Source organism: Coenobita brevimanus, chromosome 74, assembly GCF_032717465.1.
Source record: "Coenobita brevimanus isolate Jiangsu-jjx chromosome 74, ASM3271746v2, whole genome shotgun sequence".
Taxonomy (NCBI): Eukaryota; Metazoa; Arthropoda; class Malacostraca; order Decapoda; family Coenobitidae; genus Coenobita; species Coenobita brevimanus.
The window spans coordinates 22,142,999-22,170,048 of NC_137027.1; the positions used below are offsets into that span (position 1 = coordinate 22,142,999).

The 27,050-nt window shown below is 41.7% G+C and overlaps 1 protein-coding gene across 1 annotated transcript in view; it reads right to left on the bottom strand.

The window, feature by feature from the left end:
* The window catches only part of LOC145407800 (uncharacterized), an 81,611-nt gene extending 68,921 nt beyond the window's left edge, over window positions 1–12,690 (bottom strand). The window contains exon 1 of the mRNA XM_080278662.1: window positions 11,034–12,690. Within this exon, the coding sequence (XP_080134788.1) occupies window positions 11,034–12,690 (1,657 nt within the window). The remainder of the gene's footprint in view (window positions 1–11,033) is intronic.
* Between the last annotated feature and the right edge of the window lie 14,360 nt (window positions 12,691–27,050).

Sequence of the window (27,050 nt, forward strand, 5' to 3'; positions counted from 1 at the left end):
GAATCAGAGAGGGATAAGAATGAGAAAGAGAGAAAGTAGGTAGGATGATAGAAAGGTGGGATCAAAGAGATAAAATGGAGTGTGACAAAAGAATGAGTCTAAGGGAATGAGAGAGAGAGAGAGAGAGAGAGAGAGAGAGAGAGAATCCAATTATCTATCCAAACACACACACACACACACACACACACACACACACACACACACACACACCGAGTCGTTAATATTTTCTCTAGCTCCTGTCTTCACGTGTCGCTGTCTGTCCTGTCTGCTGATTCATCTTATCCCCTGTGTTTTTCTCCAGTGCCTGTCAGTTCCTACAAGATGGCCTGTCTGTCTTTCCTTGCTCCTCTGATTAAGTATATTTCCTTTGGGTACTGTAAGTCGTATTGTCTTTGGCATCGGAGGCTTCGTTTTCCTTCTTCCTTAGGTTGGAATTATGCGTATTATGTCTTATAACTTACATTTATGTTATCTATATTTTCTTAACACACAGCGGGATATAAAGGTACAATAAGAAAGATAAATCGCTGAGGGATAAATCACCAAGGAAAAGGTGTTACAAATTTTCCGAATCCAGAGAGAATGCAAATCATAAGTTGTGCTGGTTTTAAAATGGAATGAAAAGGAAGCAAGTAGATGCGGGAGCCACCACGCCCGTTCATATGGAAGTTCGCTAGATTCTATGGGAGGAGAGCACTAGGTTTCCGAAAAATATCAGTGAGTGCCTGACGGACAGTCCTGGTTCAAGACATGCCCCTGAATCTAACAAGAAAATGGAGTATGGTAGAGCTGATAAATGCATGGCATTCCTTTTCACAGAGGGTGTTGGTAGGCAGGTCAAGTTACCAAGCTCCAAGACTCTTAATGCCACCAACTCATCCTTCCCTTTCCCTTCCCTCAACCTTTAATTGGAGTTTACTTTTAGTGGGTTCTGATTCTATTTATTCCCTTTTCCCTCCTGCCTCACGTCTAATTCATTCAATAATAATTCTTTCCCCTTCCATATTGTTAATTTCTGTTCCTTCTTAAATCAATTTCTTTCCCCTCTTTAGTTTCCTTGTCTTTCCTCTCACTCTCTTATTCCTTCACTTCACTTCTTCCGTTCTTTCGCCCTCTAAATTTCTTCCTTTATTGATTTCTCGTCGATTTTATATATTCCTTCCTTTTTGATGCCCTCTTCCTTTTCTTCATTATTTTTCTTCACTTATTTCCCTCTTATTAACAGTGACTCATCCTCTCCCATTTCCTTACGTTCTTTCTTCACTCCACCTTCTTTACCGCTCCTTTAAGTGGACTGCCGTTGATTTTATATTCATTATTATCTCTCTCTCTCTCTCTCTCTCTCTCACACACACACACACACACACACACACACACACACACACAGTGTCCTCCTACTCTGTTTTCCAATCTTCCTTTACCTTCACACCTGTTTCCCCTCCTCCTTCCCTTCCCTTTCCCAGCATTCTCCTCATCTCTGTTTTCCAATTTTCCCTCACTAGTGCCACATGCTTCCCTTTCTTCCCTACCTACCTCTTTCTCTCCTTTTCTCTCCCAAGTATCCTCTCTTTCCATTTTTCAGTAAAACCATGCACATCACCTTTCACCTGCCCCTCACCTCTACAATTTTCTTTCTCATCATCACCTCTTCCCCTGCCCCTCCTGTCTACATTTCTTTTTGTCTGTCTGTCTGTCTGTCTGTCTTCCTTACCTTTCCTTCATTCCTGTTTCCCTTCCTCCTGTATTTCATGCATCTCATCTTTACCTCCTCAACACCCATCCCTTACCCTCCCTCTTCTGCTCAGTAAACTCTGCTCCTCTCCTCGCCTTCCTCTTATATTTTCCACCTCCCATGCCTTCACTGGTTGCCTTCCCTCTTCACCTCTCTACGTATCTCGAGCTCACATTCCTCCCAGCATTCTTCTATTCTTCCTATACGTTCCCTTCTACAATAAACTTTCTTCTCTTCCCGCCCCAGTTCTCAATAATCTCCCCCCTCCCCCAGGTTACACCCTTTATCCACATTCGTTCTGTATTCATTAACCTTTTCAGCATTGTTTACTTTTGCTGCATCGCAGCCGTTTTAGTCTACCTCTCGTGCACATCCTCACTTCCCCTCTCCTTCTCATATCCTCATTTATCCCTTTCCCTTCTCACTTTCATACTCTCCTCTCACATCTCTTCCACATTTTCTTTCTCCATTCTCTTATCACCCCTTCCCCCCTCACTCCCTCCCCTACCCCCCTCTCACCTTTCCTTCATTCTTCCTCCCAGACCTTTTCTCCTCTCCCCTTTCCTTCCTTCCCCCACCACTACTCTCTCCTCTCCCTCTCATACTCTCCCCTACCAATATTCCCCAGCTCACGGCCGCCTGAGCCCACGTTATATTGATGGGATCAAGACAAGTGGAGTTGCCTAGAGAATGGCTCACAATTCCACTACCCTACCTACTCTGGTTCCACCTTCCTTACCATACACACACCCTATAATATTTTTACAAATGAACGAACTAATGAACGAAAAATAAAACACTTTATAAACGTTTGGAGTTAAATCTTTCCCTACAAGGACGAGTCGATTGTGGAATGTCTCACACTCCCACCAACCCACTGACTCTGATTCCACCTTCCTTACCATCCACTCACTTTACAGAATTTACGCACGCATAAACGGAAAGAAAAACGAAAAACGAACACTATACCCGATCTGACTGACTTTTACAGTCGAGATCTAGGGGGCGAGTAGGGGGAGGAGGGTGATTCGCGGCTGCCAAGAACCTAACTCCTTCCTATTGTCTGTAAACTCTTCTGTTCAGTTTAACAATATATTTTTCGACCCTGAGAGGTTGGATGTAGAATTCTTTGGCCTCTACCGCTACAGGAAATTTCGCTTGAGCTGAATAGAGCTGTCTGGTGGTGACGATTAATATGAAAAGGATATAGTCTGTTTGAAGGAGTTAATTTGAGCTGATATCCTTCTACTTATCTTCCCGTCCCTCTTCTTGGGGAAAAAGGGAGAAAAAAAGGATGCAAGGTCGTTTGGTTTCAGAATGGTGAGAGAGATAGAGACAGACAGACAGACAGACAGACAGTCAGAGACAGAGATTTATATCTAAAGGAGAAAAGACGGGGTAGAGTACGAGACAGACAAAAAAAAGGGAGACAAAAAAAAAAAAGGAAAGAAAGAAGAGACGAAAAGAGAGAGAAAAGAGGAAAAGAAAGCTGACCTGAAAGGAGAATATGAAAGAAAAGAATGGACGAAAAAGAATAGTATATGAATAATAGAGAGAAAAGAAGCTAAAAAGGAAAAGAGAGGAAAAAGAAAGGGGAAGAGAGAGTAGGGGAGTCACCGAACGAAAGGAGGCCCCGCCATAAATTACCAACTCAGCAGGTGGTTCTGGGGTCGGAAAAGTTGGTCGTAAGAATGGTATTTGTAAGCTGGGGTTGGCAGGCATTAGGAGGCCGGACCGACCGCTGTGCTTAGGGAAAGAATTTAGGAATGCGAGAATTACCCTTCGGGACATGTGGGAGGCTGAGGGCGAAAACAGGGACAACATTCTATTAGTTTCACTAGTTTTGTGCGTGGTGGAATTGTTGTCAGAATGGCGTGTGAGAAGAGAAATTGGGTCACTTTGTTACCATCAGATTGAGACTTGTCTGAAACAAAGTCAGGCCATTGCTATTAGATAAAGAAGCATACCTTAGTTTATTCCAAATCATTACTTCCATGATATTCTGTAAGGTAAATAACTTGCAGTATATGTTTGGCTGAATAACCATACGGTGCCGCAATACGTCTTCGACATTTTCCTATCAGCGACAACAATGTTTTCTAGACGCTTTTGATAAACACATTAAAACACAAACATGTATACTTGTAGCAAATAAATATATACTGTCCATACACAGATATATTCATATAAACTTACATATGCACAAATGTGACTATGTATGTTTGTATGCGTATATGTATACATGTATGTATGTACGTACGTACGTCAGCACGGATGTATAAATGGAAAGATCATTTACTACAATAATTACCAATGATACATGGAGAGATACTACCTAGTCAAAAATAGTAAGACACACAGCATCCACAAGAACACCACAAGCAAGCAAGTAGGCAAACTCTCTTCCTCCTCCTCCTCCTCCTCCTCGTGCACATCTGCCACAAGGGAATGTCTTCACACCGCGTCTCAAAAACCCGGCCACCTTCACAGGGTAATTACGCAAGTGCGCTTTTTACAAGAGACTCATAATCAACCCTCCCCGACAACACCATGACGCCTTGGAAGCAAAAGTTAGCAGCTGGCGTAATTGCTTGGTGGTGGGGGCGGTGGAGCAGGTGGAGCTGGGTGGTGTGTGTGTGTGTGTGTGTGTGTGTGTGTGTGTGTGTGTGTGTGTGTGTGTGTGTGTGTGTTGTGGTGGATAGGTAAGAGAGGAGTACCTATATACTGAGAGTAGCGACAACTCCCCGATAGGACGCCATTTTCCTGCCAAACGCGCGGCGCGCACCGACTCCCTGCTCGGCGACCTGCTGTCCTCTCTCTCTCTCTCCAGCTGGTGATAGTTGCTATAAATAATGACGAAAGCATAATATAAGAGAAGATGATGAATGAGAAGTAGGATGCTTACAATCAATGTTTATATGTTTATATGGGAATATTTAACAATATACTATATTATATATAGTAGTAACCTGTTGAGGGACAGGACTTGATTACATTCTGTACAAGTTTCCTCATGGCTACACTTTTACTGAGTTCTGTATTTTTCTTCTGTTCCTTTTGTCTTCTTCATTAATCCTTTTGCAGTAGAAATGCAAGTGAGCATTGACAAACTTGCTTAGAAGTTTGTTTTTGAGATTGTGACTGGTAGGAATATCATAATTTTTGGTTAGGTTTACTGCTTCATTCATCAGGGTTTTCTTAATGTTATCCTTTCCTGTCAAATCACACTGACCTTTCCTGAACATCAGCTCGACTTTATGCAGCATCTCATATACTTTATAAGTCCTCCTTTTTTGTATTCCTTGAGTAAAGTGAGGTCTGCTGCTTTATGAGCTGTCTGATGGGGTGATGATATTACATCTCCCAGGCACTCGTCACAGGTGGTCTCCGTGTTTTTTACATTGTGAACACAGTAGTCTATAAAGTTGTACAAAGAATCACTCTCTGTCACTGACAAGTCCTGCTGACCTTCATCTGTGAAGGTTATTATGCTGACTTCAGACTCACGTGAAAAAGTGTTACAGCTTCTAAGTAACCAATGATAACATTAGAAGTAAACTAGAGTACCTATATAGGTACTCTCAGGTAAACTATGTTATACTGGAGCCCTTAGAAACTTGTAACACATATAGACGGTTGACTGAAGAGTCACGTAGGTACACGTCCACATAATATACAGTACATAAAATGCACGTAGTACACGTATACAGTAGCACACGAACAAAAAACACGATGCACGTTCCACGTATTGTCACAACACACGAAATAATAAGAGTACATGTAGAATACACATCAAAAGATTCTGTACGGATAATGCACGTAAGAATATACGTAAAAACACAAGACATGTGATAATAAACACACGAAAGGTAAACGTCTTACACATATGAACAGTAGCGTACGATAGTATAAAAGTAGGATAGTATAATGGTAGACTACCTTGGTATGAAGAGCGCACTATTATTTTGTGACTAATACTTTTTTTGCATGTAGGCATAATACACAAGTAACACAATGCACTCATATGAACAGGAAGTATAATAATACATATGCAAGATATGCATAAACAACCATAAACAACTAATATCAACATAGTATGAAAAAACCGTGAATTTGTGAGTCATCACTTCTTACGCAAATTCATTCTCAATGATTAACCCGTCCTGATACTCTTATCTACTTTAGTGGTTCCCTCTTACACCGACAGTTCATTTATTTCTACGGCAGAGAGGAACAAACTCCCAGCAAATTACATGAAAACATTCATTAAGCATACCATACCTCACATAAGACTAATTTAGAAGTTGGTTCCCACCCTAGACGATTGACTTTATTCCTCCATAATATCCTTCTTTCTGGATCAGATGGAAATGTGAACATTTTAAAGCCTTTCTCCGGTCGATTGGCACACCCATAGGCAGAACAGCCCGGCATGACGCCCACTCTCAGCAACAAAAAACATGAACTAACGCTAACGGAATGCCTGCGCCTGAATCTCAGTAAGGCGGCTCAGGAATTTGGCAGGAAAATGGCGGCCATCAGCTGAGCTTCCGGTACCCCCTATGTCCCTACTCTCCCGGTATATAGGTACTCTAGGTAAGAGTAGGTGGAGTTAGGTGGATGGTTTGACTGTGTGTGTGTTGTGTTGGATAGGTGGGAAAAGTTGTGTTAGATGGGTACTGTGGGTGTGTGCTGTGGTGGAGAGGTGGGAGTAGGTGGGTGGTGTGTGTATTGTGGTGGACAAGAGAAAGTACTGTTGGTTGGGTTAGGTGGGTGGTGTAAGAATGTGAGTGTCGTGTGGTATATAGGTGGATATAGATGGATATACAGTAGGTGAGTTTGGTGAGTGGTGCTGGTCTGTCTTAGTGGATTCAGCAAGGCGGTGCAAGTGAAGGATGTTTTGCCAGTGTGAATGAAAGTGAATGATGACGCTTTAAAGGATCCATCAGTTTCAGAGTAATATTAATTTGTAAGTTCAAATTCTATAAGGTATATTTAAAAAACCAGGCACATAAGTAAGCCAAGCATTTTTTTTTTTTTTACTGCGAGGAAGAAGGAACCAAAGGCCATGAGCCCGCAATAACAGTTCCCTCCAAGAGAAAAAAAAAAAAATAGAAAGCCAAATTCAAGATCCGATCATTTCGAGATACCTGGACACACCGCGTTTGAAAGACTGGAGATCATAGGCAGCAAGAAATACAGACAGAGGGAGTCAGTTCCAGAGTTGACCTGTTGCATAAATGAACGACTGGGAGTAACGGTTAACTGTTGCATTAGAGAGTTGGACAGAAAAGGGATGAGCGTTTGCTGCTACACGGGTGCTACGTGCCCGTCGTAAAGGTGAAGGAATGCATGCAGACAGTGCGGTGAAGAGACAGAGGTTGAAAGGAGTCAGTAAGAGGAGGAGAGTTAATGAGACGAAAAGCCTTTGACTCCACCCTATTGAGAAGAGCTGTATGTGGGGAGCCTCCCCACACATGAGAGTTGTACTCCACACAGGGGCGGATAAAACCCCTGTATAGAGTCAACAATTGAGCAAGGGTAAAGAAAGAAAGGAGTCGGCTTAGCACACCTAATCTCTCAGAAGCAGATTTTACAAGAGATGTAATATGATCTTTCCTAGATAAGTCCCGAGTAAATGAAACCCCAAGCATGTTCAAGGATGATGCAGGATTAAGCTGAATATTATTAAACATTAATGGGTATACCTGTGGAAGATTTGGTCGGGTTGATAGGTGTAAGAATTGAGTCTTAGATGCATTAAAAACAACCAGATTATTATTACCCCAGTTAGAGAATCGAGCCAAGTCAGACATTAGGTGTGCCATAGCCTCATCCATTGTTTGCTGAAGTAACTGCTGAGATGTGCATTGCGGGAACCGAATGGATAGGTGAAGGGTGGAGTCATCAGCGTATAAGTGGATAGGGTTAGATGTACAGCTTAGAAGGTCATTGATGAATGAAAGGAAGAGAGTTGGTGATAGGACAGAGCCCAGAGGAACATCACTGTTTATAGATCTAGGAGATGAACGATGGCCGTCTACAACAGAGGCTATAGAACGACCAGAAAGGAAGCTGTAGATGAAGGCACAGATAGAAAGATAGAAACTGTAAGAGGGGAGTTTGGAAATTAAAGATTTATGCCAGACCCGATCAAAAGCCTTAGAGATGTCAAGTGCAATGGCAAAGCTTTCGCCAAAGTCCCGAAAGGAGGATGACCAGGAGTCTGAAAGGTAGGTACGAAGATCGCCAGTGGAGCGTCTCTGACGGAACCCATACTGACGATCAGAAAGAAGGTTGTGATAGGAAAGATGCCTTAAAATTTTTCTATTGAGAACTGACTCGAAAACTTTTGAAATACAGGACGTTAAAGCAATTGGACGATAGTTAGAGGGTTGGGAGTGGTCACCCTTCTTTGGGACTGGCTGAATGAGAGCAAACTCCTGAAGTTGATAGACAAAAGCGAAAGAGTTTGCCTAGGCAGGGTGTAAGTACAGAAGCACAGTTCTTGAGAACAACAGGAGGGACTCCATCAGGCCCATATCCCTTGTTAGTACTGAGGCCAGTGATGGCAGAAAATACATCAGCTGAAGATATTTTAACGTCAGCCATGAGGAAGTCAGAGGGGGGAAGTGATGGAGGAACAGCACCGGAATTGTCTAAGGTAGAATTGGAGGAGAAAGTCTGTGCGAAGAGATTTGCTTTATCAGTAGAAGAAATAGTTAAAGAACCATCAGAGTAGAAAAGTGGAGGGAAGGATGATGAGGTAAAGTTATCAGAAAGGTTTTTGGCAAGGTGCCAGAAGGAGCGGGAAGAATTCGAGTTGAAGAGTTAAGAGCATTTAGTACGGAAAAAATAATTTTTAGCAGAGCGAAGAACAGACTTAGCACGATTCCGGGCAGAAATGTAAAGATGATGTGATTCAGGGGTGGGTCGGGACCGGTACCTTTTGTAGGCCCTCTCCTTGTTGCGGACAGCATTAGAACAAGCGTGATTAAACCAAGGCTTTCTTGAGTTAGACAAAGGATACGAGAAAGGAATGTATGCTTCCATGCCCGAGAGACTAACTTCAGTAATGCGCAAGGCACACCCAGATGGCTCACGGCCATGGAAGCAATAATCATTCCAGGGAAAATCAAAGACGTACTGCCTGAGGGCCTCCCAAACCGCGGCTCCAAAATGCCACAGACGACGTTTCCCTGGAGGGTCCACAGGCCGTACCGGAGTGATAGGACAGGTTAAGATGATAAGGTTGTGATCGGAGGAGCCCAACGGAGAGAAAAGATTAACAGAGTAAGCAGAAAGATTAGTTGTAAGGAAGAGGTCAAGTATGTTGGAGCTCTCTCCAAGGCGGTCTGGGATACGGGTAGGGTGCTGTACAAGCTGCTCTAAGTCATGTCGGTGCCATCGCGTGAAGGCTTCCATATTCATCACCAGGAACTTCCTATACGAACAAAATCTTTTTAACTCCTAGTAAATAAATAAAACACATATAAATAAAATAAAATTTAAAATAAACGGTTTGATATGGTGATAGGTAAATGGATATGACGGACATTTTGTAACAGGTCCAAAAATGATCCTCGTTAAAAAATAAATTGGACTGTTAGTATGCATCAAAAATGTTTTTTTTTTTAAATTACGTATACACTTACACTCATATCAGTACACATACCTCCCCCTCCTCTCTCTCTCCCTCTCTCTCGCTCTCTCTCTCTCTCTCTCACCCCCCACCCTCCCACCTCCCCACACACAAATCTGCATATTTATGACTCTCTCTCTCTCTCTCTCTCTCTCTCTCTCTCTCTCTCTCTCTCTCTCTCTCTCTCTCTCTCTCTCTCTCAGCTATACACCCACAAATGCTACGAGTTTGCCATTGCCTCTGCACTCCCATTAATTCCCACCCTGCATTAACACAACACTTAGATGTGCACTTACTTTCATTCTTGTTCACAGTGTTCTAAGCGACCAAAAATACTGCAGCATATTTCAGACCGTAAATATGTTGCTGTGTTAACGTGAAATATATGGGGAAAAAAAAGGAAAAAAAAATATGTAACAACTTTCATCAACTGCAGTTAAGTCTTAGTATCTTTTTCGTTTTCATTTTTCGTTTTCGTTTTTAAAGGCTCCAACGTGCTTGCATGTGTCGGCCTTGGTCACCTAATGTATCATTATGCATCATTATGCAAAAATAAAAATGTATGAAGTAAAGTATTCCTCCCTTCAGACCACTATCCCTGTCGCTGATGGTAAGTGGGGCGCTCACCATCCACTCATTCATTGTAGCTACCTTAAAATGACTTCACTAGGATAGGTAGTAACTTTTTCATTCATTCATTCGGCTCCCAGGTAGGCATTTAGCCTGTCAGGTGGATCAGCCGTCTCCAGTTGGTTCTCTCAAAGGCCTCTTGATTTCTCAATGCTTCGATGTTATCCATACCTCGTCTGTCCAACAGTTCCTCCACACCATCTCTCCATCTTTTCCGAGGTCTTCCGACTGATCTTCTGCCATCAGGTCTCCAATTCCATCTCTCCTTCACTATTCTTGACTCGTCCATCCTCTCAACATGTCCTAGCCATCTCAGTTGTGAATTTTCGATTACTTTTCTCACCGATGTTACTCCAACCATTTCTCTTATTGTTTCATTCCTGATTCTGTCTCTCCTTGTTTTGTTCACTATTGCTCTCAGTGGTCTCATTTCTGCTGCTTGAACTCTGCTCCAGTCTCGGGTTGTCAGAGTCCAGCTCTCAGATGCGTATGTGAGTATAGGTGTTAAAATAGACTGGAATATAGTTCTCCTTGCCTCCATTGGTACATATCTGTCTTTGAGTATTGGATATAGAGAGCATACACATCTGCTATATTTAGTTATCCTTTCGGTGATCTCTCTCTTATTCTTATCTCCCTCCTTCGTGAAAATACACCCCAGATATTTTACAAGTTCTACTTCTTTGACCTGATCGCCCCCAACTACTATATCATCCGCGTCATCATTTTGCTTTTTCACAGTGAGTATTTCTGTTTTGTTTATGTTTATTGTTACTCCTGCTTCTTCAAAACATTCCCTCCAGCACTCCAAAGCTCTTGTTAGTTGTGGCCGGCTATTACTCCAACATGCGATGTCGTCTGCGTAGGCCAATATATCCCCTTGCTCTTCATTTCCAAACCTTTCCTTGAATCTTTTAATTATCATGTCCATATAAGCAATAAACAGTAATGGGGATAGTACACTTCCTTGTTTCACCCCAGTTTCCACTTCAAACCAAGTATCTTTTTCATACCCCGTTCGAACCTTACATTGATGAGGGTCATATGTACTCTTAATGGCCCTCTTCAATCTCCCAGTGATTCCATATTCCTCTACAAGACACCTCCAAAGCTTTTTCCTAGGAATTGAGTCAAAAGCCTTTGACAGGTCAATAAAGGCAACATATAGGTCCTTGTTATACTCCCAGCATTTTTCCATCACCATTCTGAGTACAAATACCGGGTCCGACGTGCTTCTGTCCTTCCTGTACCCAAACTGCTCTTCTCCTAGTCTGTCTTCAATTATAGATCTTGCTCTTTTCTCTATAATTCTTTCGTAGAGTTTAGCTATGTGGTTTATAAGCGATATGCCTCTGTAATTATTACACAGTCCCGAATCACCCTTTCCTTTAAATATGGGCACTATGATGGTTTTGCCCCAATCCGGTGGAATTTTTCCATTTACCCATGCTTCATTGACCACTCTTAACACTGTTTCTTTTAGTCGATTACTTCCATTCTTGATCAGTTCAATAGGTATTCCATCGCTGCCTGGTGATTTATCGTTCTTCATCTTTATCAAAGAGTCCTCGAGTTCTCTCATTGTTATTAAGTCATCAATTTCGTCCTGTGCTTCATACTCTGCACCCAATCCATCTCTGTACTCCTCAAGATCTACTGTCTCTCTGTTTAGTAGTCTTTTAAAGTAGTTTTGCCATCGTTCATTGATTTTGTCCTCGTCTGTGATTATATTACCATCGTCATCTTTCAAGTTGTAGATCATTGTTTTGTCTTTACGGTATGATTTTGCCAGTCCAAATATTTTCTTTTTAATTCCTCTGACATCTTCCTCTAAAGCTTCTCCTAAGTCTTTCCAAACATTTCTTTTTGCTTGTCTCTTTATGTTCTCAGCTTCATTTCTTGCCTCTATATACTCAAGTCTTGTCTCTGGGCTTTTATGTTTCAGCCACTTCCTCAATTTCTTCACTTTATTCTTCATTGCCAACTTAACTTCTTCCGTCCACCACGGTGTATGTCGTTTTCTGCTTCCTCCTACCATTTTTACTCCTAACTCTTCTTCTGCAATTCTTCTTATAATGTTTTCTAATTCGACCCAAGTTTGGATCTCATCATCCCTATTTTCAAGTTGTTCATCAATTTTGTTCATATAAGTTTCCCTTGTCACTTCATTTCTAAGTGGTTCAACATTTATCATCTTTCTCTTCTGTTTTTGTTTCACTTTACTCCTGTTTATAGTTAGGTCCCCGACAAGTAATCTATGGTCAGAATTTAAAGAGTCTCCAGGAAGAACTTTAACATTGCGAAATATCCGTTTATCTGATGTTATAAAGTAGTCTATGATGGATTTTTGGTCAAATTGTCCAGTTACCGTATTCCACCTATATCGTGTGAATTGATGCTCTTCTTTGTGTTCAAAGTAGCCATTCATGATTTTGAGATTATTTCTAACACACAAGTCGATCAGATTTTCGCCTTCAGTATTCCTGGTTTCTTCACCAAATGGACCGATAATATTTTCTATTCCTTCTCTCTCTTTTCCCACTCGGGCGTTGAAGTCTCCCATAAGTATTGTTGTATGATTTGGTCTGAGGTCACAGTTATCTTCAAGAAGTTCCATATATTCCCGTTTTTCATCTTCGGAGTGTCCTTGTTGTGGGGCATAGACCTGGTATATGATATGTTTCATATTTTTTATATTCAAGGTACAGTACATTAACCTTTCATTTACAAGTTTGACTTCTTGTACATGTGGTGATAGAGCTGGTCCTACTATCATAGCTACGCCATGATTCCTTCTTCCTTCTTCCACACCACTATACATTAATACAAATCCTCCTCCCAGATCTTTTCCCTTTTCTTTTCCATGATGTCTTGTCTCTGCTAAACCTATCAGGTCTATTTTTCGTTCTTTCATTAGTTCGATTAGTTCTTCTTCTTTGTCTGTGTAAGTACATACATTAAGTGTGGCAATTCTAATTTTTGTTTGAGTATTCCGGTTCATGTCCCTTAAACGTTTCCGAGGTCGACATTGATCGGTCCGTCCAGATTCCGAGGCTGATCCATGAGTTTCACGAGCATATTTGTTGTAACTGTCGGCTAGCTAGGCCTGTCACAGTCCACCGTTGTCGTTAGCGTTCAGTGATTCTCATTTTATGGGTCGCGACCCAAAGGTGGGTCGCAAGAGGAATTTTGATCGGTCGCAGGGACACAGAATAGGCCTAATGCTTTCAATGTAGGCCTAATTTATTTACGTAATTGATATTGTAATTATCCTAATTACACATTAGCATATTCTTAATAACTACGATAGGCTATATACCGGTTACTCTCTCTCTCTCTCTCTCTCTGTTTTTTTTTTCCCTGTGGGTCGCGAAGTCTTGAAATATTCCAAACAGGGTCACCCAATAAAAAGTTTGAGAACCGCTGGTCTAGTGGGTTACAGTTCTCCAATCGGATTTAGCCTGTAAAGGTTTAAGCCCAAGGTGTGGTTGCTGATTCTGCTCAAATCATGTCACTCAAGCATGGACAACTGTGTGTGTGTGTGTGTGTGTGTGTGTGTGTGTGTGTGTGTGTGTGTGTGTGTGTGTGTGTGTGAGGGAGAGAGAGAGAGAGAGAGAGAGAAGAAATAATATCCCAGTTTCAGGCCCATATGTTACTCTGGAGGCAATAAATGATTAGTTGATGGGCAGATAGCCATGAGGTCAATGTAAAAATATTATAAACACATACTAATCTTTTTTTATGCAATGATATCCCACTACCATTACACCAACAATGAAAAGAACGTGCCTAACAACTCCCTCTCATAACATCGAACTCCCACTACCTTTTTGGCTTGATAATAATAGCTACTTCTGTGCAGTTCACCTCCATTACTATTAGGCAGAAAGAAGAAGAGCATAACTACAATTTTCTCCATTTAATTCCGAGCACCATTACGTAAGAAAAATTTAATCATAATTGGTCCTTTCAAGAGTTACATCCTTGGAACACAAATGCCAAAACAAATATATATGCTTAGTGATATCCTTTCCACCAATAACATCCGAAGACAATTACGCCAAAAATAAAAAACCGCCTACGCATAACACGTTTTCCTTTTCGGTCATCAGCTATCATTATTCTTATACCAAAGCAAAATGTATAATTAATTCTAGGTTTCCATTTGATCAATAAACTCTTAGGAATACTACAAAAATAAAACAAATATTCAAGTATTTAAACACTGTGCCAAAATAAAATAAAATAGTATATTATAATTACCGTCGGCCCTGAGCGCTACTGAGGGTGCCACGAGAGAGGAGAGTTGTCCCGGGAACAATGGGAGCGCAATTGCTTTTCTGCCAATCTCCTCCCCCCCCCCCACCAGAGGAAAGCTTTCAAGTCGATTTTCCAAGCAAATGGTGACGGGGTCGAGTCCCGCTCTCTGCGCCTCACAGTTCATAATTGATGGATTAAGTCCGTATGTATAAACCCTCCTAAATTCAATTCCTGTCAATTCGATGGCGTCTTTTGTGTTATCTTGCTATCTCCAAACGATTATATGTAGCCTAGGAGACATTTCCAAATGAAGTGGTTAGATATATCCAACATTAACCTCTTCACAACTAGAGCTCTTCCCTTAAGTTAAATAAAATCGTCTGGAGACAGCAGGAACAAAATGAATACGTTATCGAACTGAATGAATTAATCTTACTGTTGTCTACACTGACAGATACCATAACACTCCACAGTCAAAATAAGAGTGATTACCAAATGGACAAAATAACAACAACAAAGCGACGTTCGATACGGAAGCGCGTTTACGCTAACCTGCCAAAGATCCTTAACTCCTTTCAGATTAGTTGATGGCCAAATGTAAACAGACTGGAAGGTAAATTTGACTAGTGACCAAAGAGACTGTATCCCATAACTCTGGCTAACCGAACTTCACGCAACCACACCTTAACATTTTGAGTGTGGTCCGGCTCCATCAAATGAAAACAGACTTAACTGTAATGAAGACTTTTCTCTCTTAACAACTGATTAGGGCCTTATATAAATATGCATCTCAATTCCTCCTCCTGCCTCGCCGCCTCCGTTTTAATATGAACTGCTCGGGTGATGAATGAGATGTCGTCTGGGCCTCATCAAGGGCAGTTCGTCGTTTCGGTAAGGAAGCGACGGCAGTATATCCCACCTGTCTTAGGAATTACTATCTATCTATCTGTTTATCTATTGCCAGACGCCTTAATCCCGTAAAGGGTGGCCACAAACAAATCGCTCTAGAGATTACGTGGGTATGAAAGTATGAAGCAGAAATAAGTAGTCGGCCTTTAACTTTTCACATTAGCCTATACTTCCGGGTCACCTTCGAGACTGCGGAAGATGTGATTTTGATTCTGTTTTAACACCACAAAATCAGGGTAACCTCACCCATGGTTCTCCCCCTGCTTCACCTCACACCACGCTCAGAAAAGAACAGCACAGCATATTTTCAGATCGTACTACATCTCTCTCTCTCTCTCTCTCTCTCTCTCTCTCTCTCTCTCTCTCTCAGTGCCTGCCTGCCTGCGAGCCTGGGTGCGTGCGTGCGTGCGTGTACATTTGTCTGTCTGTCTCCCCACCTGTCTGTCTGTCTGTCTTGATTATCTATCTATCTATCTATATATATATATATATATATATATATATATATATAATGTTACATAGCCTATGATTTCGTCATCCTTTGTGTAATTCTAACGTACAGTATGCTGCATGTTTGATCACGAGCGTGTTCTACCTCACTCCCCTCCTCCTCCCTTATAGTAGAGTAAGTCGTTCTTTCTGTTGTTCAGAGCAGGAGTGTCAACTCTTTGTCCCATATGGCTTCATTTGCGCATCCTTCTTACAAGTTGTATCAAGCTCTGCCGGCCCCTATATAATGAGCTCAGTCTCTGCATTATTGCCACTTAGATCTACTCCTCACTTTGTTCACATCTCTGTCCTCCCCTGTACAGTTGTTATTATTGTGAGTGCTCAGGAAGTCTCCAACCATTTAGCAGCTGTGTAATTTGAGTATAACTGTTATTGCATTTTTTCTTGTACTCTGTAGCGTAAGGCGTTAATTCTTTGGCCTGGTAAGGTTTTTGTGATTCATGTGTTTTGGGTGTCAGCCCTTATTAATAATATTTTGTATCTGTAATAATATATCTTGCATTCACTGAGTATTATCTGGTATTGTCATTTTATCAGGGCTGACTTAGATAAATTTACTCATGCTAATTTCGTGTTAATAAAGGCTATTGCAGTTAACCATATATTTAACCTGTTTTTTGCCATTACATTATCCTTATGAGTCCTGAATGTTTTGTTATTAGTTTGAGCATTAAACTTTAACTTGTAATTTTACCTAACTCTTTTGTTTTGAACCTGGAACTTTACGGGACAGTAGTGATTTTTAGTATTCTCACTTAAAGTGTACATTATCTTTCTCTGTTCTGTAACATAAATTTGGCGACCTCTTATCAGGATATTCAGGATATTATCATAAGGCTATTGCTTGATATTTTGCGACTGTGATTTATTCATGATGTCTACTATTACCACACTTGATGAAGCCAAAGATTTTTTGTCAAATGTGCAAACAGTGTGTGATGTAGAAAACAGAACAAAGAATGAAATTAAGCTTGTTGCTCAACAATTCGGAATTGCAGTTCACTCTCATCATTCTAAAGATCAAATTGTTGGCATGATTAACCCGCCCCATCCCGTCGACGTATGGGTACGTTGCAACGATTTGCATTTGCCAGTCCCGGCGACGTACCAGTACGTCGTGCAATTGCAAGGTCCCTAATTTGCACAATTTTCAATTTTCGCACGTGATTTTTCGTATGTATACACGGGACACCTTCCTCTATTCCTCTACAAGATGCCAAGCAGGGACAATGCCTTACACTGCATAACCTCCCCCCTCCCCCCCTCACGCCATTGTCTTGGCAAAGGACCTGTTACCAGTGACCTGGCTAGTAAAGATATTCAGGGCCAGAGTGATTCCCCAATCGATGACAATGTGGAGGACAATGTTTACATAGCATTAGAAGAAGAAACAGCCAGAAATAATGATCAGGTAATGTGGCAAAAAAAGGTCAGGTATGGTGATTAGTTAGTGAGTGAAACAATGCTTATAATGCCTTTATTACTGCTTGAAAACCAATATACTCACATACTACATATACATTCGTACCAAGTAAATAAATAAATACCGTTTATGAGTGGATAAAATAGTTACCCTCCCATAGAACTCGTTTTCTTTGGTGCCAGCATGTTAGAAAACCCACTCAGGTAAGGAGGAACTCCTACCTGGACTGGGCACTTTAAACCTCAGGTGAGCGATTTCTCTATGAATTTTCGATGTTTCTCACCAAAAGCGAAGGTTTTAGCCAAAAAAAAAAAATTCGAAAATACCTCGGGACTGGGGGATGTCGGAGGTGTGGAAAACCCCGGGACGTGACGGGTTAATAAAAGCTTGTTTACTGTAACTCCTCCAAATGAGCAAACGCAGATTGAAATAGCTAAGTTACAGTTAGCTCTGCAGGAGGCTCGTGTTAAGGAAGCTGAGTTTCAGGCTCATGCTAAGGAGGCTGAGTCTCAGGCTAAGGAGGCGGAGTCTCAGGCTCTTATTCAGGAGGCTGAATTTCAGGCAAATGCTCGTATTCAGGAGGCACAGGCTCAGGCACAAATTGAACTAGCTAGGATTCAGGCAGACCATGAGTATTGCATGAAACAAGGTGGAACTGGATCATCTAGCTCTGATGATTATGATGTGGCTAAAAATGTTAAACTTGTCCCTCCTTTTAATGAATCTGATTTAACAAAGTATTTTCAGTTGTTTGAGAGGGTAGCTACAGGTTTTAATTGGCCCAAAGAGTATTGGCCAGTACTCCTTCAAACTGTTCTCACAGGTAAAGCTCAAGTAACTTATGCATCTTTGCCTCAGGATCAATGTGATAATTATGATGTAGTTAAGAGCTTCATTCTTAAGGCCTATGAGCTTGTTCCTGAAGCCTATAGACTAAAATTTAGGACAACTTATAAGCAAGATAGGCAATCCCATGTTGAGTATGCAAAAATCAAAGAAGATCTGTTAGAGCAGTGGTTAAATTCTAAGAATGTGGATTCTGATTTTGACAAATTTAAGCAGATGATTTTGCTGGAGGACTTCAAAAGGTGTATTAATATAGATGTAAGCCTATATCTTGATGAGAGAAGAATAGATAATTTGTCTGATGCTGCAGTTTTAGCTGATGAATATGTTCTCACTCATAAGAGATATTCTAAAGAAAAAGGGAAAGCTGAGAGTAAGTACGTTGCCTCTACTCAGTGTACAGGTAACAGGAAAGAGAATAAAGATGATGTTTCTCAGGAAGTAAATACCAGCTTCACCTCTAGGTTTCAGAAAAGTAAATGTACTTATTGTAGTAAGCTTGGTCATACTACGGAGAAATGTTTCAGGAGACAGCGTGATGTGAACAAAAAGGAGTCTTTAAATACTCAGTCAGTTGGTCTAGTGTCCACCCTTGAGAGTTCCCAGAATTCTTTAACTGAGTTAACTGAACCTGCTTTGAGGGGTAAATTAAATTCTCATGATGGAGCTCCTCTTTTGAGCAGTGACGTGGGTGACACTCTCAAGAGTTCATGTGCTAATTTCCTGTCTGAAGATTTTGTCAGTCCTCTGGACAGTAATGACAGGAAATCAGTTAAAATATATCGTGATACAGGTGCTTGCCAATCCCTTATGCTGACCAGTGTTCTAGGCTCTAATGTTAATTCCTCTGATGAAACTGTAATCTTACAAGGTGTAGGGAATAATTACTTCTCTGTCCCTCTGTGCAGAGTGAATTTAGAGTCTGGTTTTGTTAATGGTTCCGTTATGGTTGGGTTGGTTGACACACTCCCAATGTCAGGTGTAACTTTCTTACTTGGAAATGATATTGGTGGAAGTCAAATGTGTCCAGCTCCTCAGTTGTCTAGTGAGCCAGTGGCTGCGGCCCAGGATTGTGATGTCCCTGATGTGTTCCCTGCATGTGCTGTCTCTAGGGCTAAGTCTAAAGTTACTGGTGACTTAGAGGATAATGATGATGATGATGTTATCCTAGCTGACACTTTTCTTGCTAATTTGGACCACTCACCAGATGAGGCAGTACCCCGTAGTGTTGATAATTTGTCTCGTCAAGAGTTGGTTGAGTTGCAGGTTGATGACCTTGAGTTGAAAGGTCTAGCTAACTCTGCTTGCAGTGAGGAAGAGTCAGCTGGTGCTTCTACTTGTTATTATATAAAGTCAGGAATACTTATGAGGAAGTGGAGACCCCCAACAGCATCAGCCGACTGTGAGTGGGAGGTTGTACATCAAGTTGTCATCCCTCGTGTTTGTAGGCAGGATATCATTAGAGTGGCTCATGATTCCAGTTTGGCAGGACACCTTGGAGTGAGGAAGACTGTGGCACGCATTTTGAAACACTTCTACTGGCCAGGTATCTTCAGGGATGTTTCCTGGTATTGTAAGTCTTGTCACACCTGTCAAGTTGTGGGGAAGTGTAATCAGACTGAAAAGGTTGCATCTCTAGTTCCCATTCCTCCTTTTGAGGCGCCTTTCACCCGTGTGTTGGTGGATATTGTGGGCCCTCTTCCTAAGACTTCTTCAGGATTTTCTTATGTGTTGACCCTGATTGATATGGCTACTCGTTATCCTGAAGCCATTCCACTTAGAAATATCTCAGCAAAGAACGTGGTTAAGGAAATGCTAGGGTTCTTCACCAAGTTTGGTCTGCCCAAGCAGGTACAGTCAGATCGGGGAAGTAATTTCATGTCAAATGTTTTCAAGCAGTCTCTGAAAGAGTTGGGCATCACCCAGATCACGTCTTCAGCTTACTATCCCCAGACCCAAGGAACGTTGGAGAGATATCATCAAACACTCAAATCGATGCTCAAGAAATACTGTTTGGAACATCAGAAAGACTGGGATAAAGGTCTTCCATTTGTTGTATTTGCGGCAAGAGAATCTCCAAATGAATCACTGGGCTTCTCACCTTTTGAACTAATGTTTGGCCATGAAGTAAGAGGACCCCTTAAGCTACACAAGGAATGCTGGCTGTCGGAGGAAGATGACGTCAACCTGCTGGAGTATGTGAAGTTCAAAGAACGGCTGTCCACTGCTTTACAGCTGGCGAGAGAGAATTTAGGAGCTGCTCAGGAGAAGATGAAAACTTGGTATGATAAGAAGTCCAGGTTACGCCACTTTCAGCCAGGAGATCAGGTTTTGATTCTGTTACCGGTGCATGGGCAACCTCTTCAAGCCAAGTTTAGTGGTCCTTATTTCGTGGAGAAGAAACTCAGTGATGTCAACTATGTCATCGCCACACCAGATCGTAGAAAGAACAAGCAACTTTGTCACATCAACATGCTAAAGTTATATCACAGGCGGGGCGAAAATAACCCAGTCTGCACTGTAGCTGTTCCACCCGAGTCTGCAAGTGAAGTTCTCCCATGCAGCATGAGCCTGAGTGATAGTTTGGGGAAGAATCCTGATATCATGAATGATCTCCAGACTAAGCTTTCTCATCTACCTCCCGAGGAAAGGCAGGAGTTTTCGACATTACTGCAGGAGTACCCGCAAGTGTTCCGTGCTACTCCAGGAAGAACCACTGTGTTGATGCATGATGTCGATGTTGGAGACGCAAAGCCAATTAAACTGCCTCCTTACCGTGTGAACCCAGTGAAAGTTCCTCTCATCCAGAAGGAGCTTGGCTACCTGTTGGAGCACAAGATGATTGAGCCCTGTCAGAGCGAGTGGAGTTCTCCTGTCACTCTAGTCCCTAAGCCAGGTGGGTCACAGCGGCTTTGCATCGACTACAGACGTGTTAATCAGATAACCAAAACAGACACCTACCCTCTCCCTCGTGTGGAAGATTGCATAGACAAGATCGGAAAGGCTAGGTACATAAGTAAGTTTGATTTGTTAAAGGGATACTGGCAAGTACCTATGACTGAACGTGCTAGGATCTCATGTTTTGTAACACTAGGAAAGACTTTTGCATGTTCTGTAATGCCATATGGTATGAAGAATGCACCAGCCACATTTCAGAAGCTCATGAATGTTGTAACAATATATACATATATATATTATATATATACATATATATATATATATATATATATATATATATATGTATATATATATATATATATATATATATATATATATATATATGTATATATATATATATATATATGTATATATATATATATATATATATATATATATATATATATATATATATATATATATATATATATATATATATATATATTTTATAATTATTTACATTGTGCAATTATATTCATATAAATAATACAAGTGATGGTGTTTCTCTCCTCTGTTTGTTTTGTCTGTCCGTTTCCATCCTGCCATTTGATCTCTGCTCTTACCTAATTTCACTTCAGCGCCTTCGCATATGAGGCATTATGCAGGTGTCCTCATCTCACCTGCCTCCGATCTCATTTCCAACCTCATCATTTGCGTCTGCGTCTCTTTGCACACCTGTCGCTCTTCCCGGTTGCACACTGCTCAACACCTGTCTCACTCACTCACTCACTCTCGCACCAAATCGCTTTCACATATTCATATTCTCCTGTTCACTCACTCATGCACACACGCACTATATTCTCCTGCTCAATCACTCATGCACTCACGCACTCACTATGTTGCGCTCCCATACTCACTCTCAGAGTTTCATATTATCTCATTCTCTCACAATTAAAATTTTCTCACATTCACCAACGTTTTCAAATTTCCACACTCACTCTTTCACATACATATTATCATCCTCATTCTCCCATTTCCATCATTTAATACTCTTTCTCGCGCATTATCGTATTCTCACACTGTCACTCACTCACACTCATTCTCCCACACTCATATTCCTAGACTCACATTTTCACACTTCATAGCACCTGCCAGTCTTCCCATTATCTTAACACGTATCTTAACATATCCTTCACTATCCATACATCTCACTCCCTTCTACACCTCTCCCCACGTCCATCCTATAGTATACCTTTCTCCATACCTACACACCTGTCTCCACACACCTGACCCTGAGCAAATATGACGGGCACACCCACACCTTATCACATTCCGACACCTGAGACTGAGATAAAGCGATTAATGAGAGAGAGAGAGAGAGAGAGATGGAAATTTGTGTGACTTAATGGGGAAGAAGTGTGCTGATATCCGTGTGTGTGTGTGTGTGTGTGTGTGTGTGTGTGTGTGTGTGTGTGTGTGTGTGTGTGCCATCTTCCGTTCTCACTCCCCTGGCATCGACACGTCTTCACGCGTCTCTGATTTTCATTCCTCGCTCTCTCTCTCCCTCCCCTCTCTCTCTCTCTCTCTCTCTCTCTCTCTCTCACACACACACACACACACACACACACACACACACACACACACACACACACACACACACACACACACATACACACAGACACACACACACACACACACACACACACATACACACAGACACACACACACACACACACGCACACGAACATCAGAAAAAAATTTGAGTCACAGTTTCAGATGCACAACATTAGCTTTCAGAGACACACAGAATGATATTGCAATTTTTGAGGCACCGAAGCCCAGAATATGCCATTATATAGACAACTGGAATACAATATATATGAAAAAAACTTCTATGTTCTATGATTCGGAGTATTAGTGTCGGTGTGTGCATACTGTATAATCCTATGCGTTAATATTTTCATGGCATGCATTCTTTTTTTCTGTACAGTATTTTACAGTGGTGAGGTTTCTTCTTGCAATCCGGCAGCTCCACTAAATAAAGAAAGAGGGATAAAGGTAATTGTAAATAATAATGGTAGTGGTAAATAAATGATGATCTTAATTTATCTCCGTGTGTCCAGACGATGAAATATTCAGTCTTGATCTTACAGAGTTTATCAGCTCTGTGTCTTACAAGATCAAAAAATCCCTTTAGTCATTAGTTCAATCCAGCCTTGAGAAGCATTTCCTGTGACCGTGAGCAGCCGGACATACAGAGGCTCATTCACGTTTAATGATTCTTCCTGCAGTATTCAGCGAGGACCCAGTCACTTGCGTAATGCCTGTCTCTTGATACTCGTACCACGCACCGCCGAGCTCGCTAAGGCAGGATTCAGAGAGCCAGGGGTCCTTTTCGCGCAGCATCCTAGTCAATTTTGACGATAAACAGGTTCTTCGTGGCCAGGGATCCTATTCATGAAGGATCCTGACCAATTTTGACGATAAACATGATGTATCCATTATAGCAGATAAGTAGCTGACTTGCTAAGGCAGGATTTTCTTTTTTTATACACTGGGGATTTCATTCGTGAAGGATTCTAATGAAATATTGCGGTAAACAATTCTTTACAGAAATTAACAAGCTAGTTCGCTTTCTTTATCGCCATTAGCCATTTTAATTGGTCGTACTGATCGATTTGGAACAATACAGTGGCTTCTAAGTCTGGGTTTCCCTCGTTAAATAACTTTCAAAAATGCCTGATCCAGTATTGCGTTGAGAATGATGGGTTCAAAAAAAGTTAAGGAAGTTGGTGAATTTTCAGCTTGGATAAAATTAAAAAAAAAAAAAAAAAAAAAAAGTAAAGTGTATGAATACACACCAGAAGGCCCTTGCCTCTCCTCCCTGGCTACATGGCTTTGTAATGAGGACACAGAAGACGGTTGGATTGCTTCGTTTGTCCCTTCCCCCTCCCCCCTTTTTTGTTGTTTTACAGGAGGGGAGGTTGCGGTTATTATAGTTGGTTTGTTTTCAGCTGACATAACTGGGCCACTCCCACAACTAGGATACTCAGTTGTGGCTTCCTGAAATTAATAAGCCTGAGTTATGACCTAAGAACGAGTCTCCTGCTTCCGTCAATTAAACCTTCCAATCTGCTTGAAAAGAAGCGAAAATGAGAGCTTATATGGTGACGACATAAACATTCTCAGGCTCTAAAGACTCACTCTCAGCCGTATAAAGAGTAATCGTGTGGCATTAGCTGGAATAGGACACTAGAGCTGCTCCGCCCATGAGGGGGATAATACCAGAAAAATACCATTCTGTTTTAATATTCCCAAACTCTTATGACTCAGAGTAATTTCGTCAGGCGTCAACTGGAATGGAGCACTAGAACTGTCCCGACCATGAGAGGGATAACACCGAAAGAAATACCAGTCTATATTAACATTCTCGGATTTTTATGATTCACTCTCGCCTGTGTATAATCCTCTGGTGTTAGCTGGAGTGAAATACCAGACTTAGCCTTACTATGAACGTTAATACCAGAATATCCACCAGTCTGTATTTCTCTACCAATTCACGATACATATTATTCCCAGCGCCAGGGCCACTAGGAATACTTTTATACATTAAACCTTGTTTGTACTCTGTCCACCCGTCCCTTGGTGATGAATAAATTTACATTCAGATACAGACACCCTTAATTACTAGCCCACACGTTCAACTTCACACACACCCGAGATCAACATTTTTACCCTATTTCACAACGAGGACGAAGCCTTTCCCCCCTCCCCGTCTTTTATGGTGTGTGTGTGTGTGTGTGTGTGTGTGTGTGTGTGTGTGTGTGTGTGTGTGTGTGTGTAGAGAATATCAAAGAAGACGTCATCGTATTAAGAAATTTAACAAAATTAATCCCATCCAGTTTGTATAATATTATATATGTCAATCTGTCTACGTACCTATATAGCCTTACTTTCAAATCTGTCTCTCTTTCTGAACATTTTCTTAACCCTTTGAGTCACACTGGTCACTCAAGCTGTAAAGTTAATTCTCTCTCTCTCTCTCTCTCTCTCTCTCTCTCTCTCTCTCTAAGCAGGAAACTAGTCAAAATAAATCCAGGGACTTTGACAAACATTATACACAACTGTTAATGGGACGTAATTCGACGGAAATTGCTCAGAATAAAAGTTAGCACCAAGAAAATCCCAGGGCAACGCATCCAGGCAGGCAGGCAGGCAGGCAGGCAGGCATGGAGAAAGACTGGTTTGTTAAGGAAGTTGTATTGTCTTCGGCGGCTGGGGACTTGAGTTGTGTGTCTTGGTATGTGTTGCCTTGGGGTAGTGTGTTCCTGTTTCTGCCCTCCCTCGTCCTTCCATCCTTCCTTCCGTTTACTTCTTTCTCCTTCGCCCCCCTGTTCCTTCGCTCGATCCTTCTTCCTCTTCTGTCCTTCTTCCTTCCTCCCTTTTCCTTCATCTCCGTCCCTCTTCCTTCTTTTCTCCCTCTCCCTTCACTTCGTCCTTCCTTCTTCTCCTCCTCTTCCTCTTCCTCCCTTCTTTCTCTTTCACCTTCCATTTGTTCCCTTCTTATTCTTCCTAGTGTTATGTTGAGGTATTCTCCATATAGTCGCTTGCCACTGTATTGCTGGGTAATTTATTGAGAGGTGCTTGTTTTTCTTATTGCAGGTCTTGCTCTTGGCACTCTTCCTTCTTTCCTTCCTGGCTCCTCTTCTACCTATTCTTTCCTGAGGTCCTTGTCTTCAGGTCAGATGCTTGTGTCTTATTGGTTACTACTGCTGGACATACTTCCTCAGCAATTTCTCCTAACTAAAATCACATTCTGGTGTTAATTTATTGTTACGACTCAGCATTCAAGATGGCGAGAGGGAAATTTTAGCCCAAGGTAAAGTAAAAGAGCATATGAGTCGAAACGATAGTAATCTTCCCACATTGGTTCACCTCGTCTTCATTCTAGGGCGGTGCATCCAGCCAAGGGTAAACTTTCTCCATCTCTTCGGCGCAAATGGAGGGTGAAATGTACCCGTCATCCTCTCTCCCCTTTATCCCCCCCCCCTGCCCTCTCATTTAATCCATACCTCCTATACTCCCCTCCCTTCATTTACCTCCATTCCAATCACCTCTTCTCCTCTTTTACTCCCTTCCCTCTTCATTTACTCCATTTTTTTCTTCCCCCTTTTTACATCCTTTCTCTTCATTTATCCCTTCGATCCCACTGTGTCTTCTCATTCAACATCCCCCTTATTCACCCAACCCCTTTGCCATCTCGCATTCAATTGCCCCCTCCCATTCATTTGCCTTTTCCCCCTCGCTTCCTCCCTCACTGACCCTCTCTCCCCCTTTACCTCCCCGCACCATCTCCCTCCACCTTCACCTCCTTTCCCTCTTTCCCTCCTCCCTCTTCACCTCTCCCCCTTTCCACCCACAACTACCCTTCCCCCCACCTTCCTTCCTTCCTCGCCAGCCCTGTAACACCCTCTTCTTGTTATGATACAGCCTGTGTAATGAGCCATACTCCTAGTGGTACGCGTTTCTCAAGCTCATTATCACTTTCTAAAACTCCTGGCTCGGTATTCTTAAACTATCTTAAGGTTGCATGAGATTGCCTGTCCACTTCATATCCGTATTCGTAACCTTTCTTGAGCCTACCTTGTGCATAAGGTTGCCTGTTAATTTTATATTCATACATGCAGTTACCAACCACTTCAAAGCAGAAACTGAGTGAATATTAGTGATATATAATCCAGGATGATTTCCAACTATAAAAATGACATTTATCGTTGAAACTATTTTTTTAATAATACAACCAATGGGTCTGAATTTATCAATTAACTAATATATTTACAAGTTAAACAACTCCTTTTATAGCAGTGAAAAAATAGCAGACGTATTTTCATTGGCCGTATTTTTCTTGTCGCTTTAATATTCATTCAAGTTTGGTTGTAAAACGTATCGTAGCTGTGTGAATCAAGAGAGGTGCTGGGGATGGACTTCTTCACATGGTGGCGCCAATGACGACGGCCGTTCCACTGCCTGGCTATGCAAACGTCCCTCAGCTCCCTCCCTCTCGTCTGGAAGAAGGATTGGATGGGCTGCAGGGGGAGGGCAACTTGAGCCTACAGTCCACTGGGTTCACGTTCAGAGGAACCTGGGACCCGAACACGAATGAAGACAAAAATACGAAGCAAGCAGTGTTATGCACGACTCAAACTCCAAGAACGTTTGCA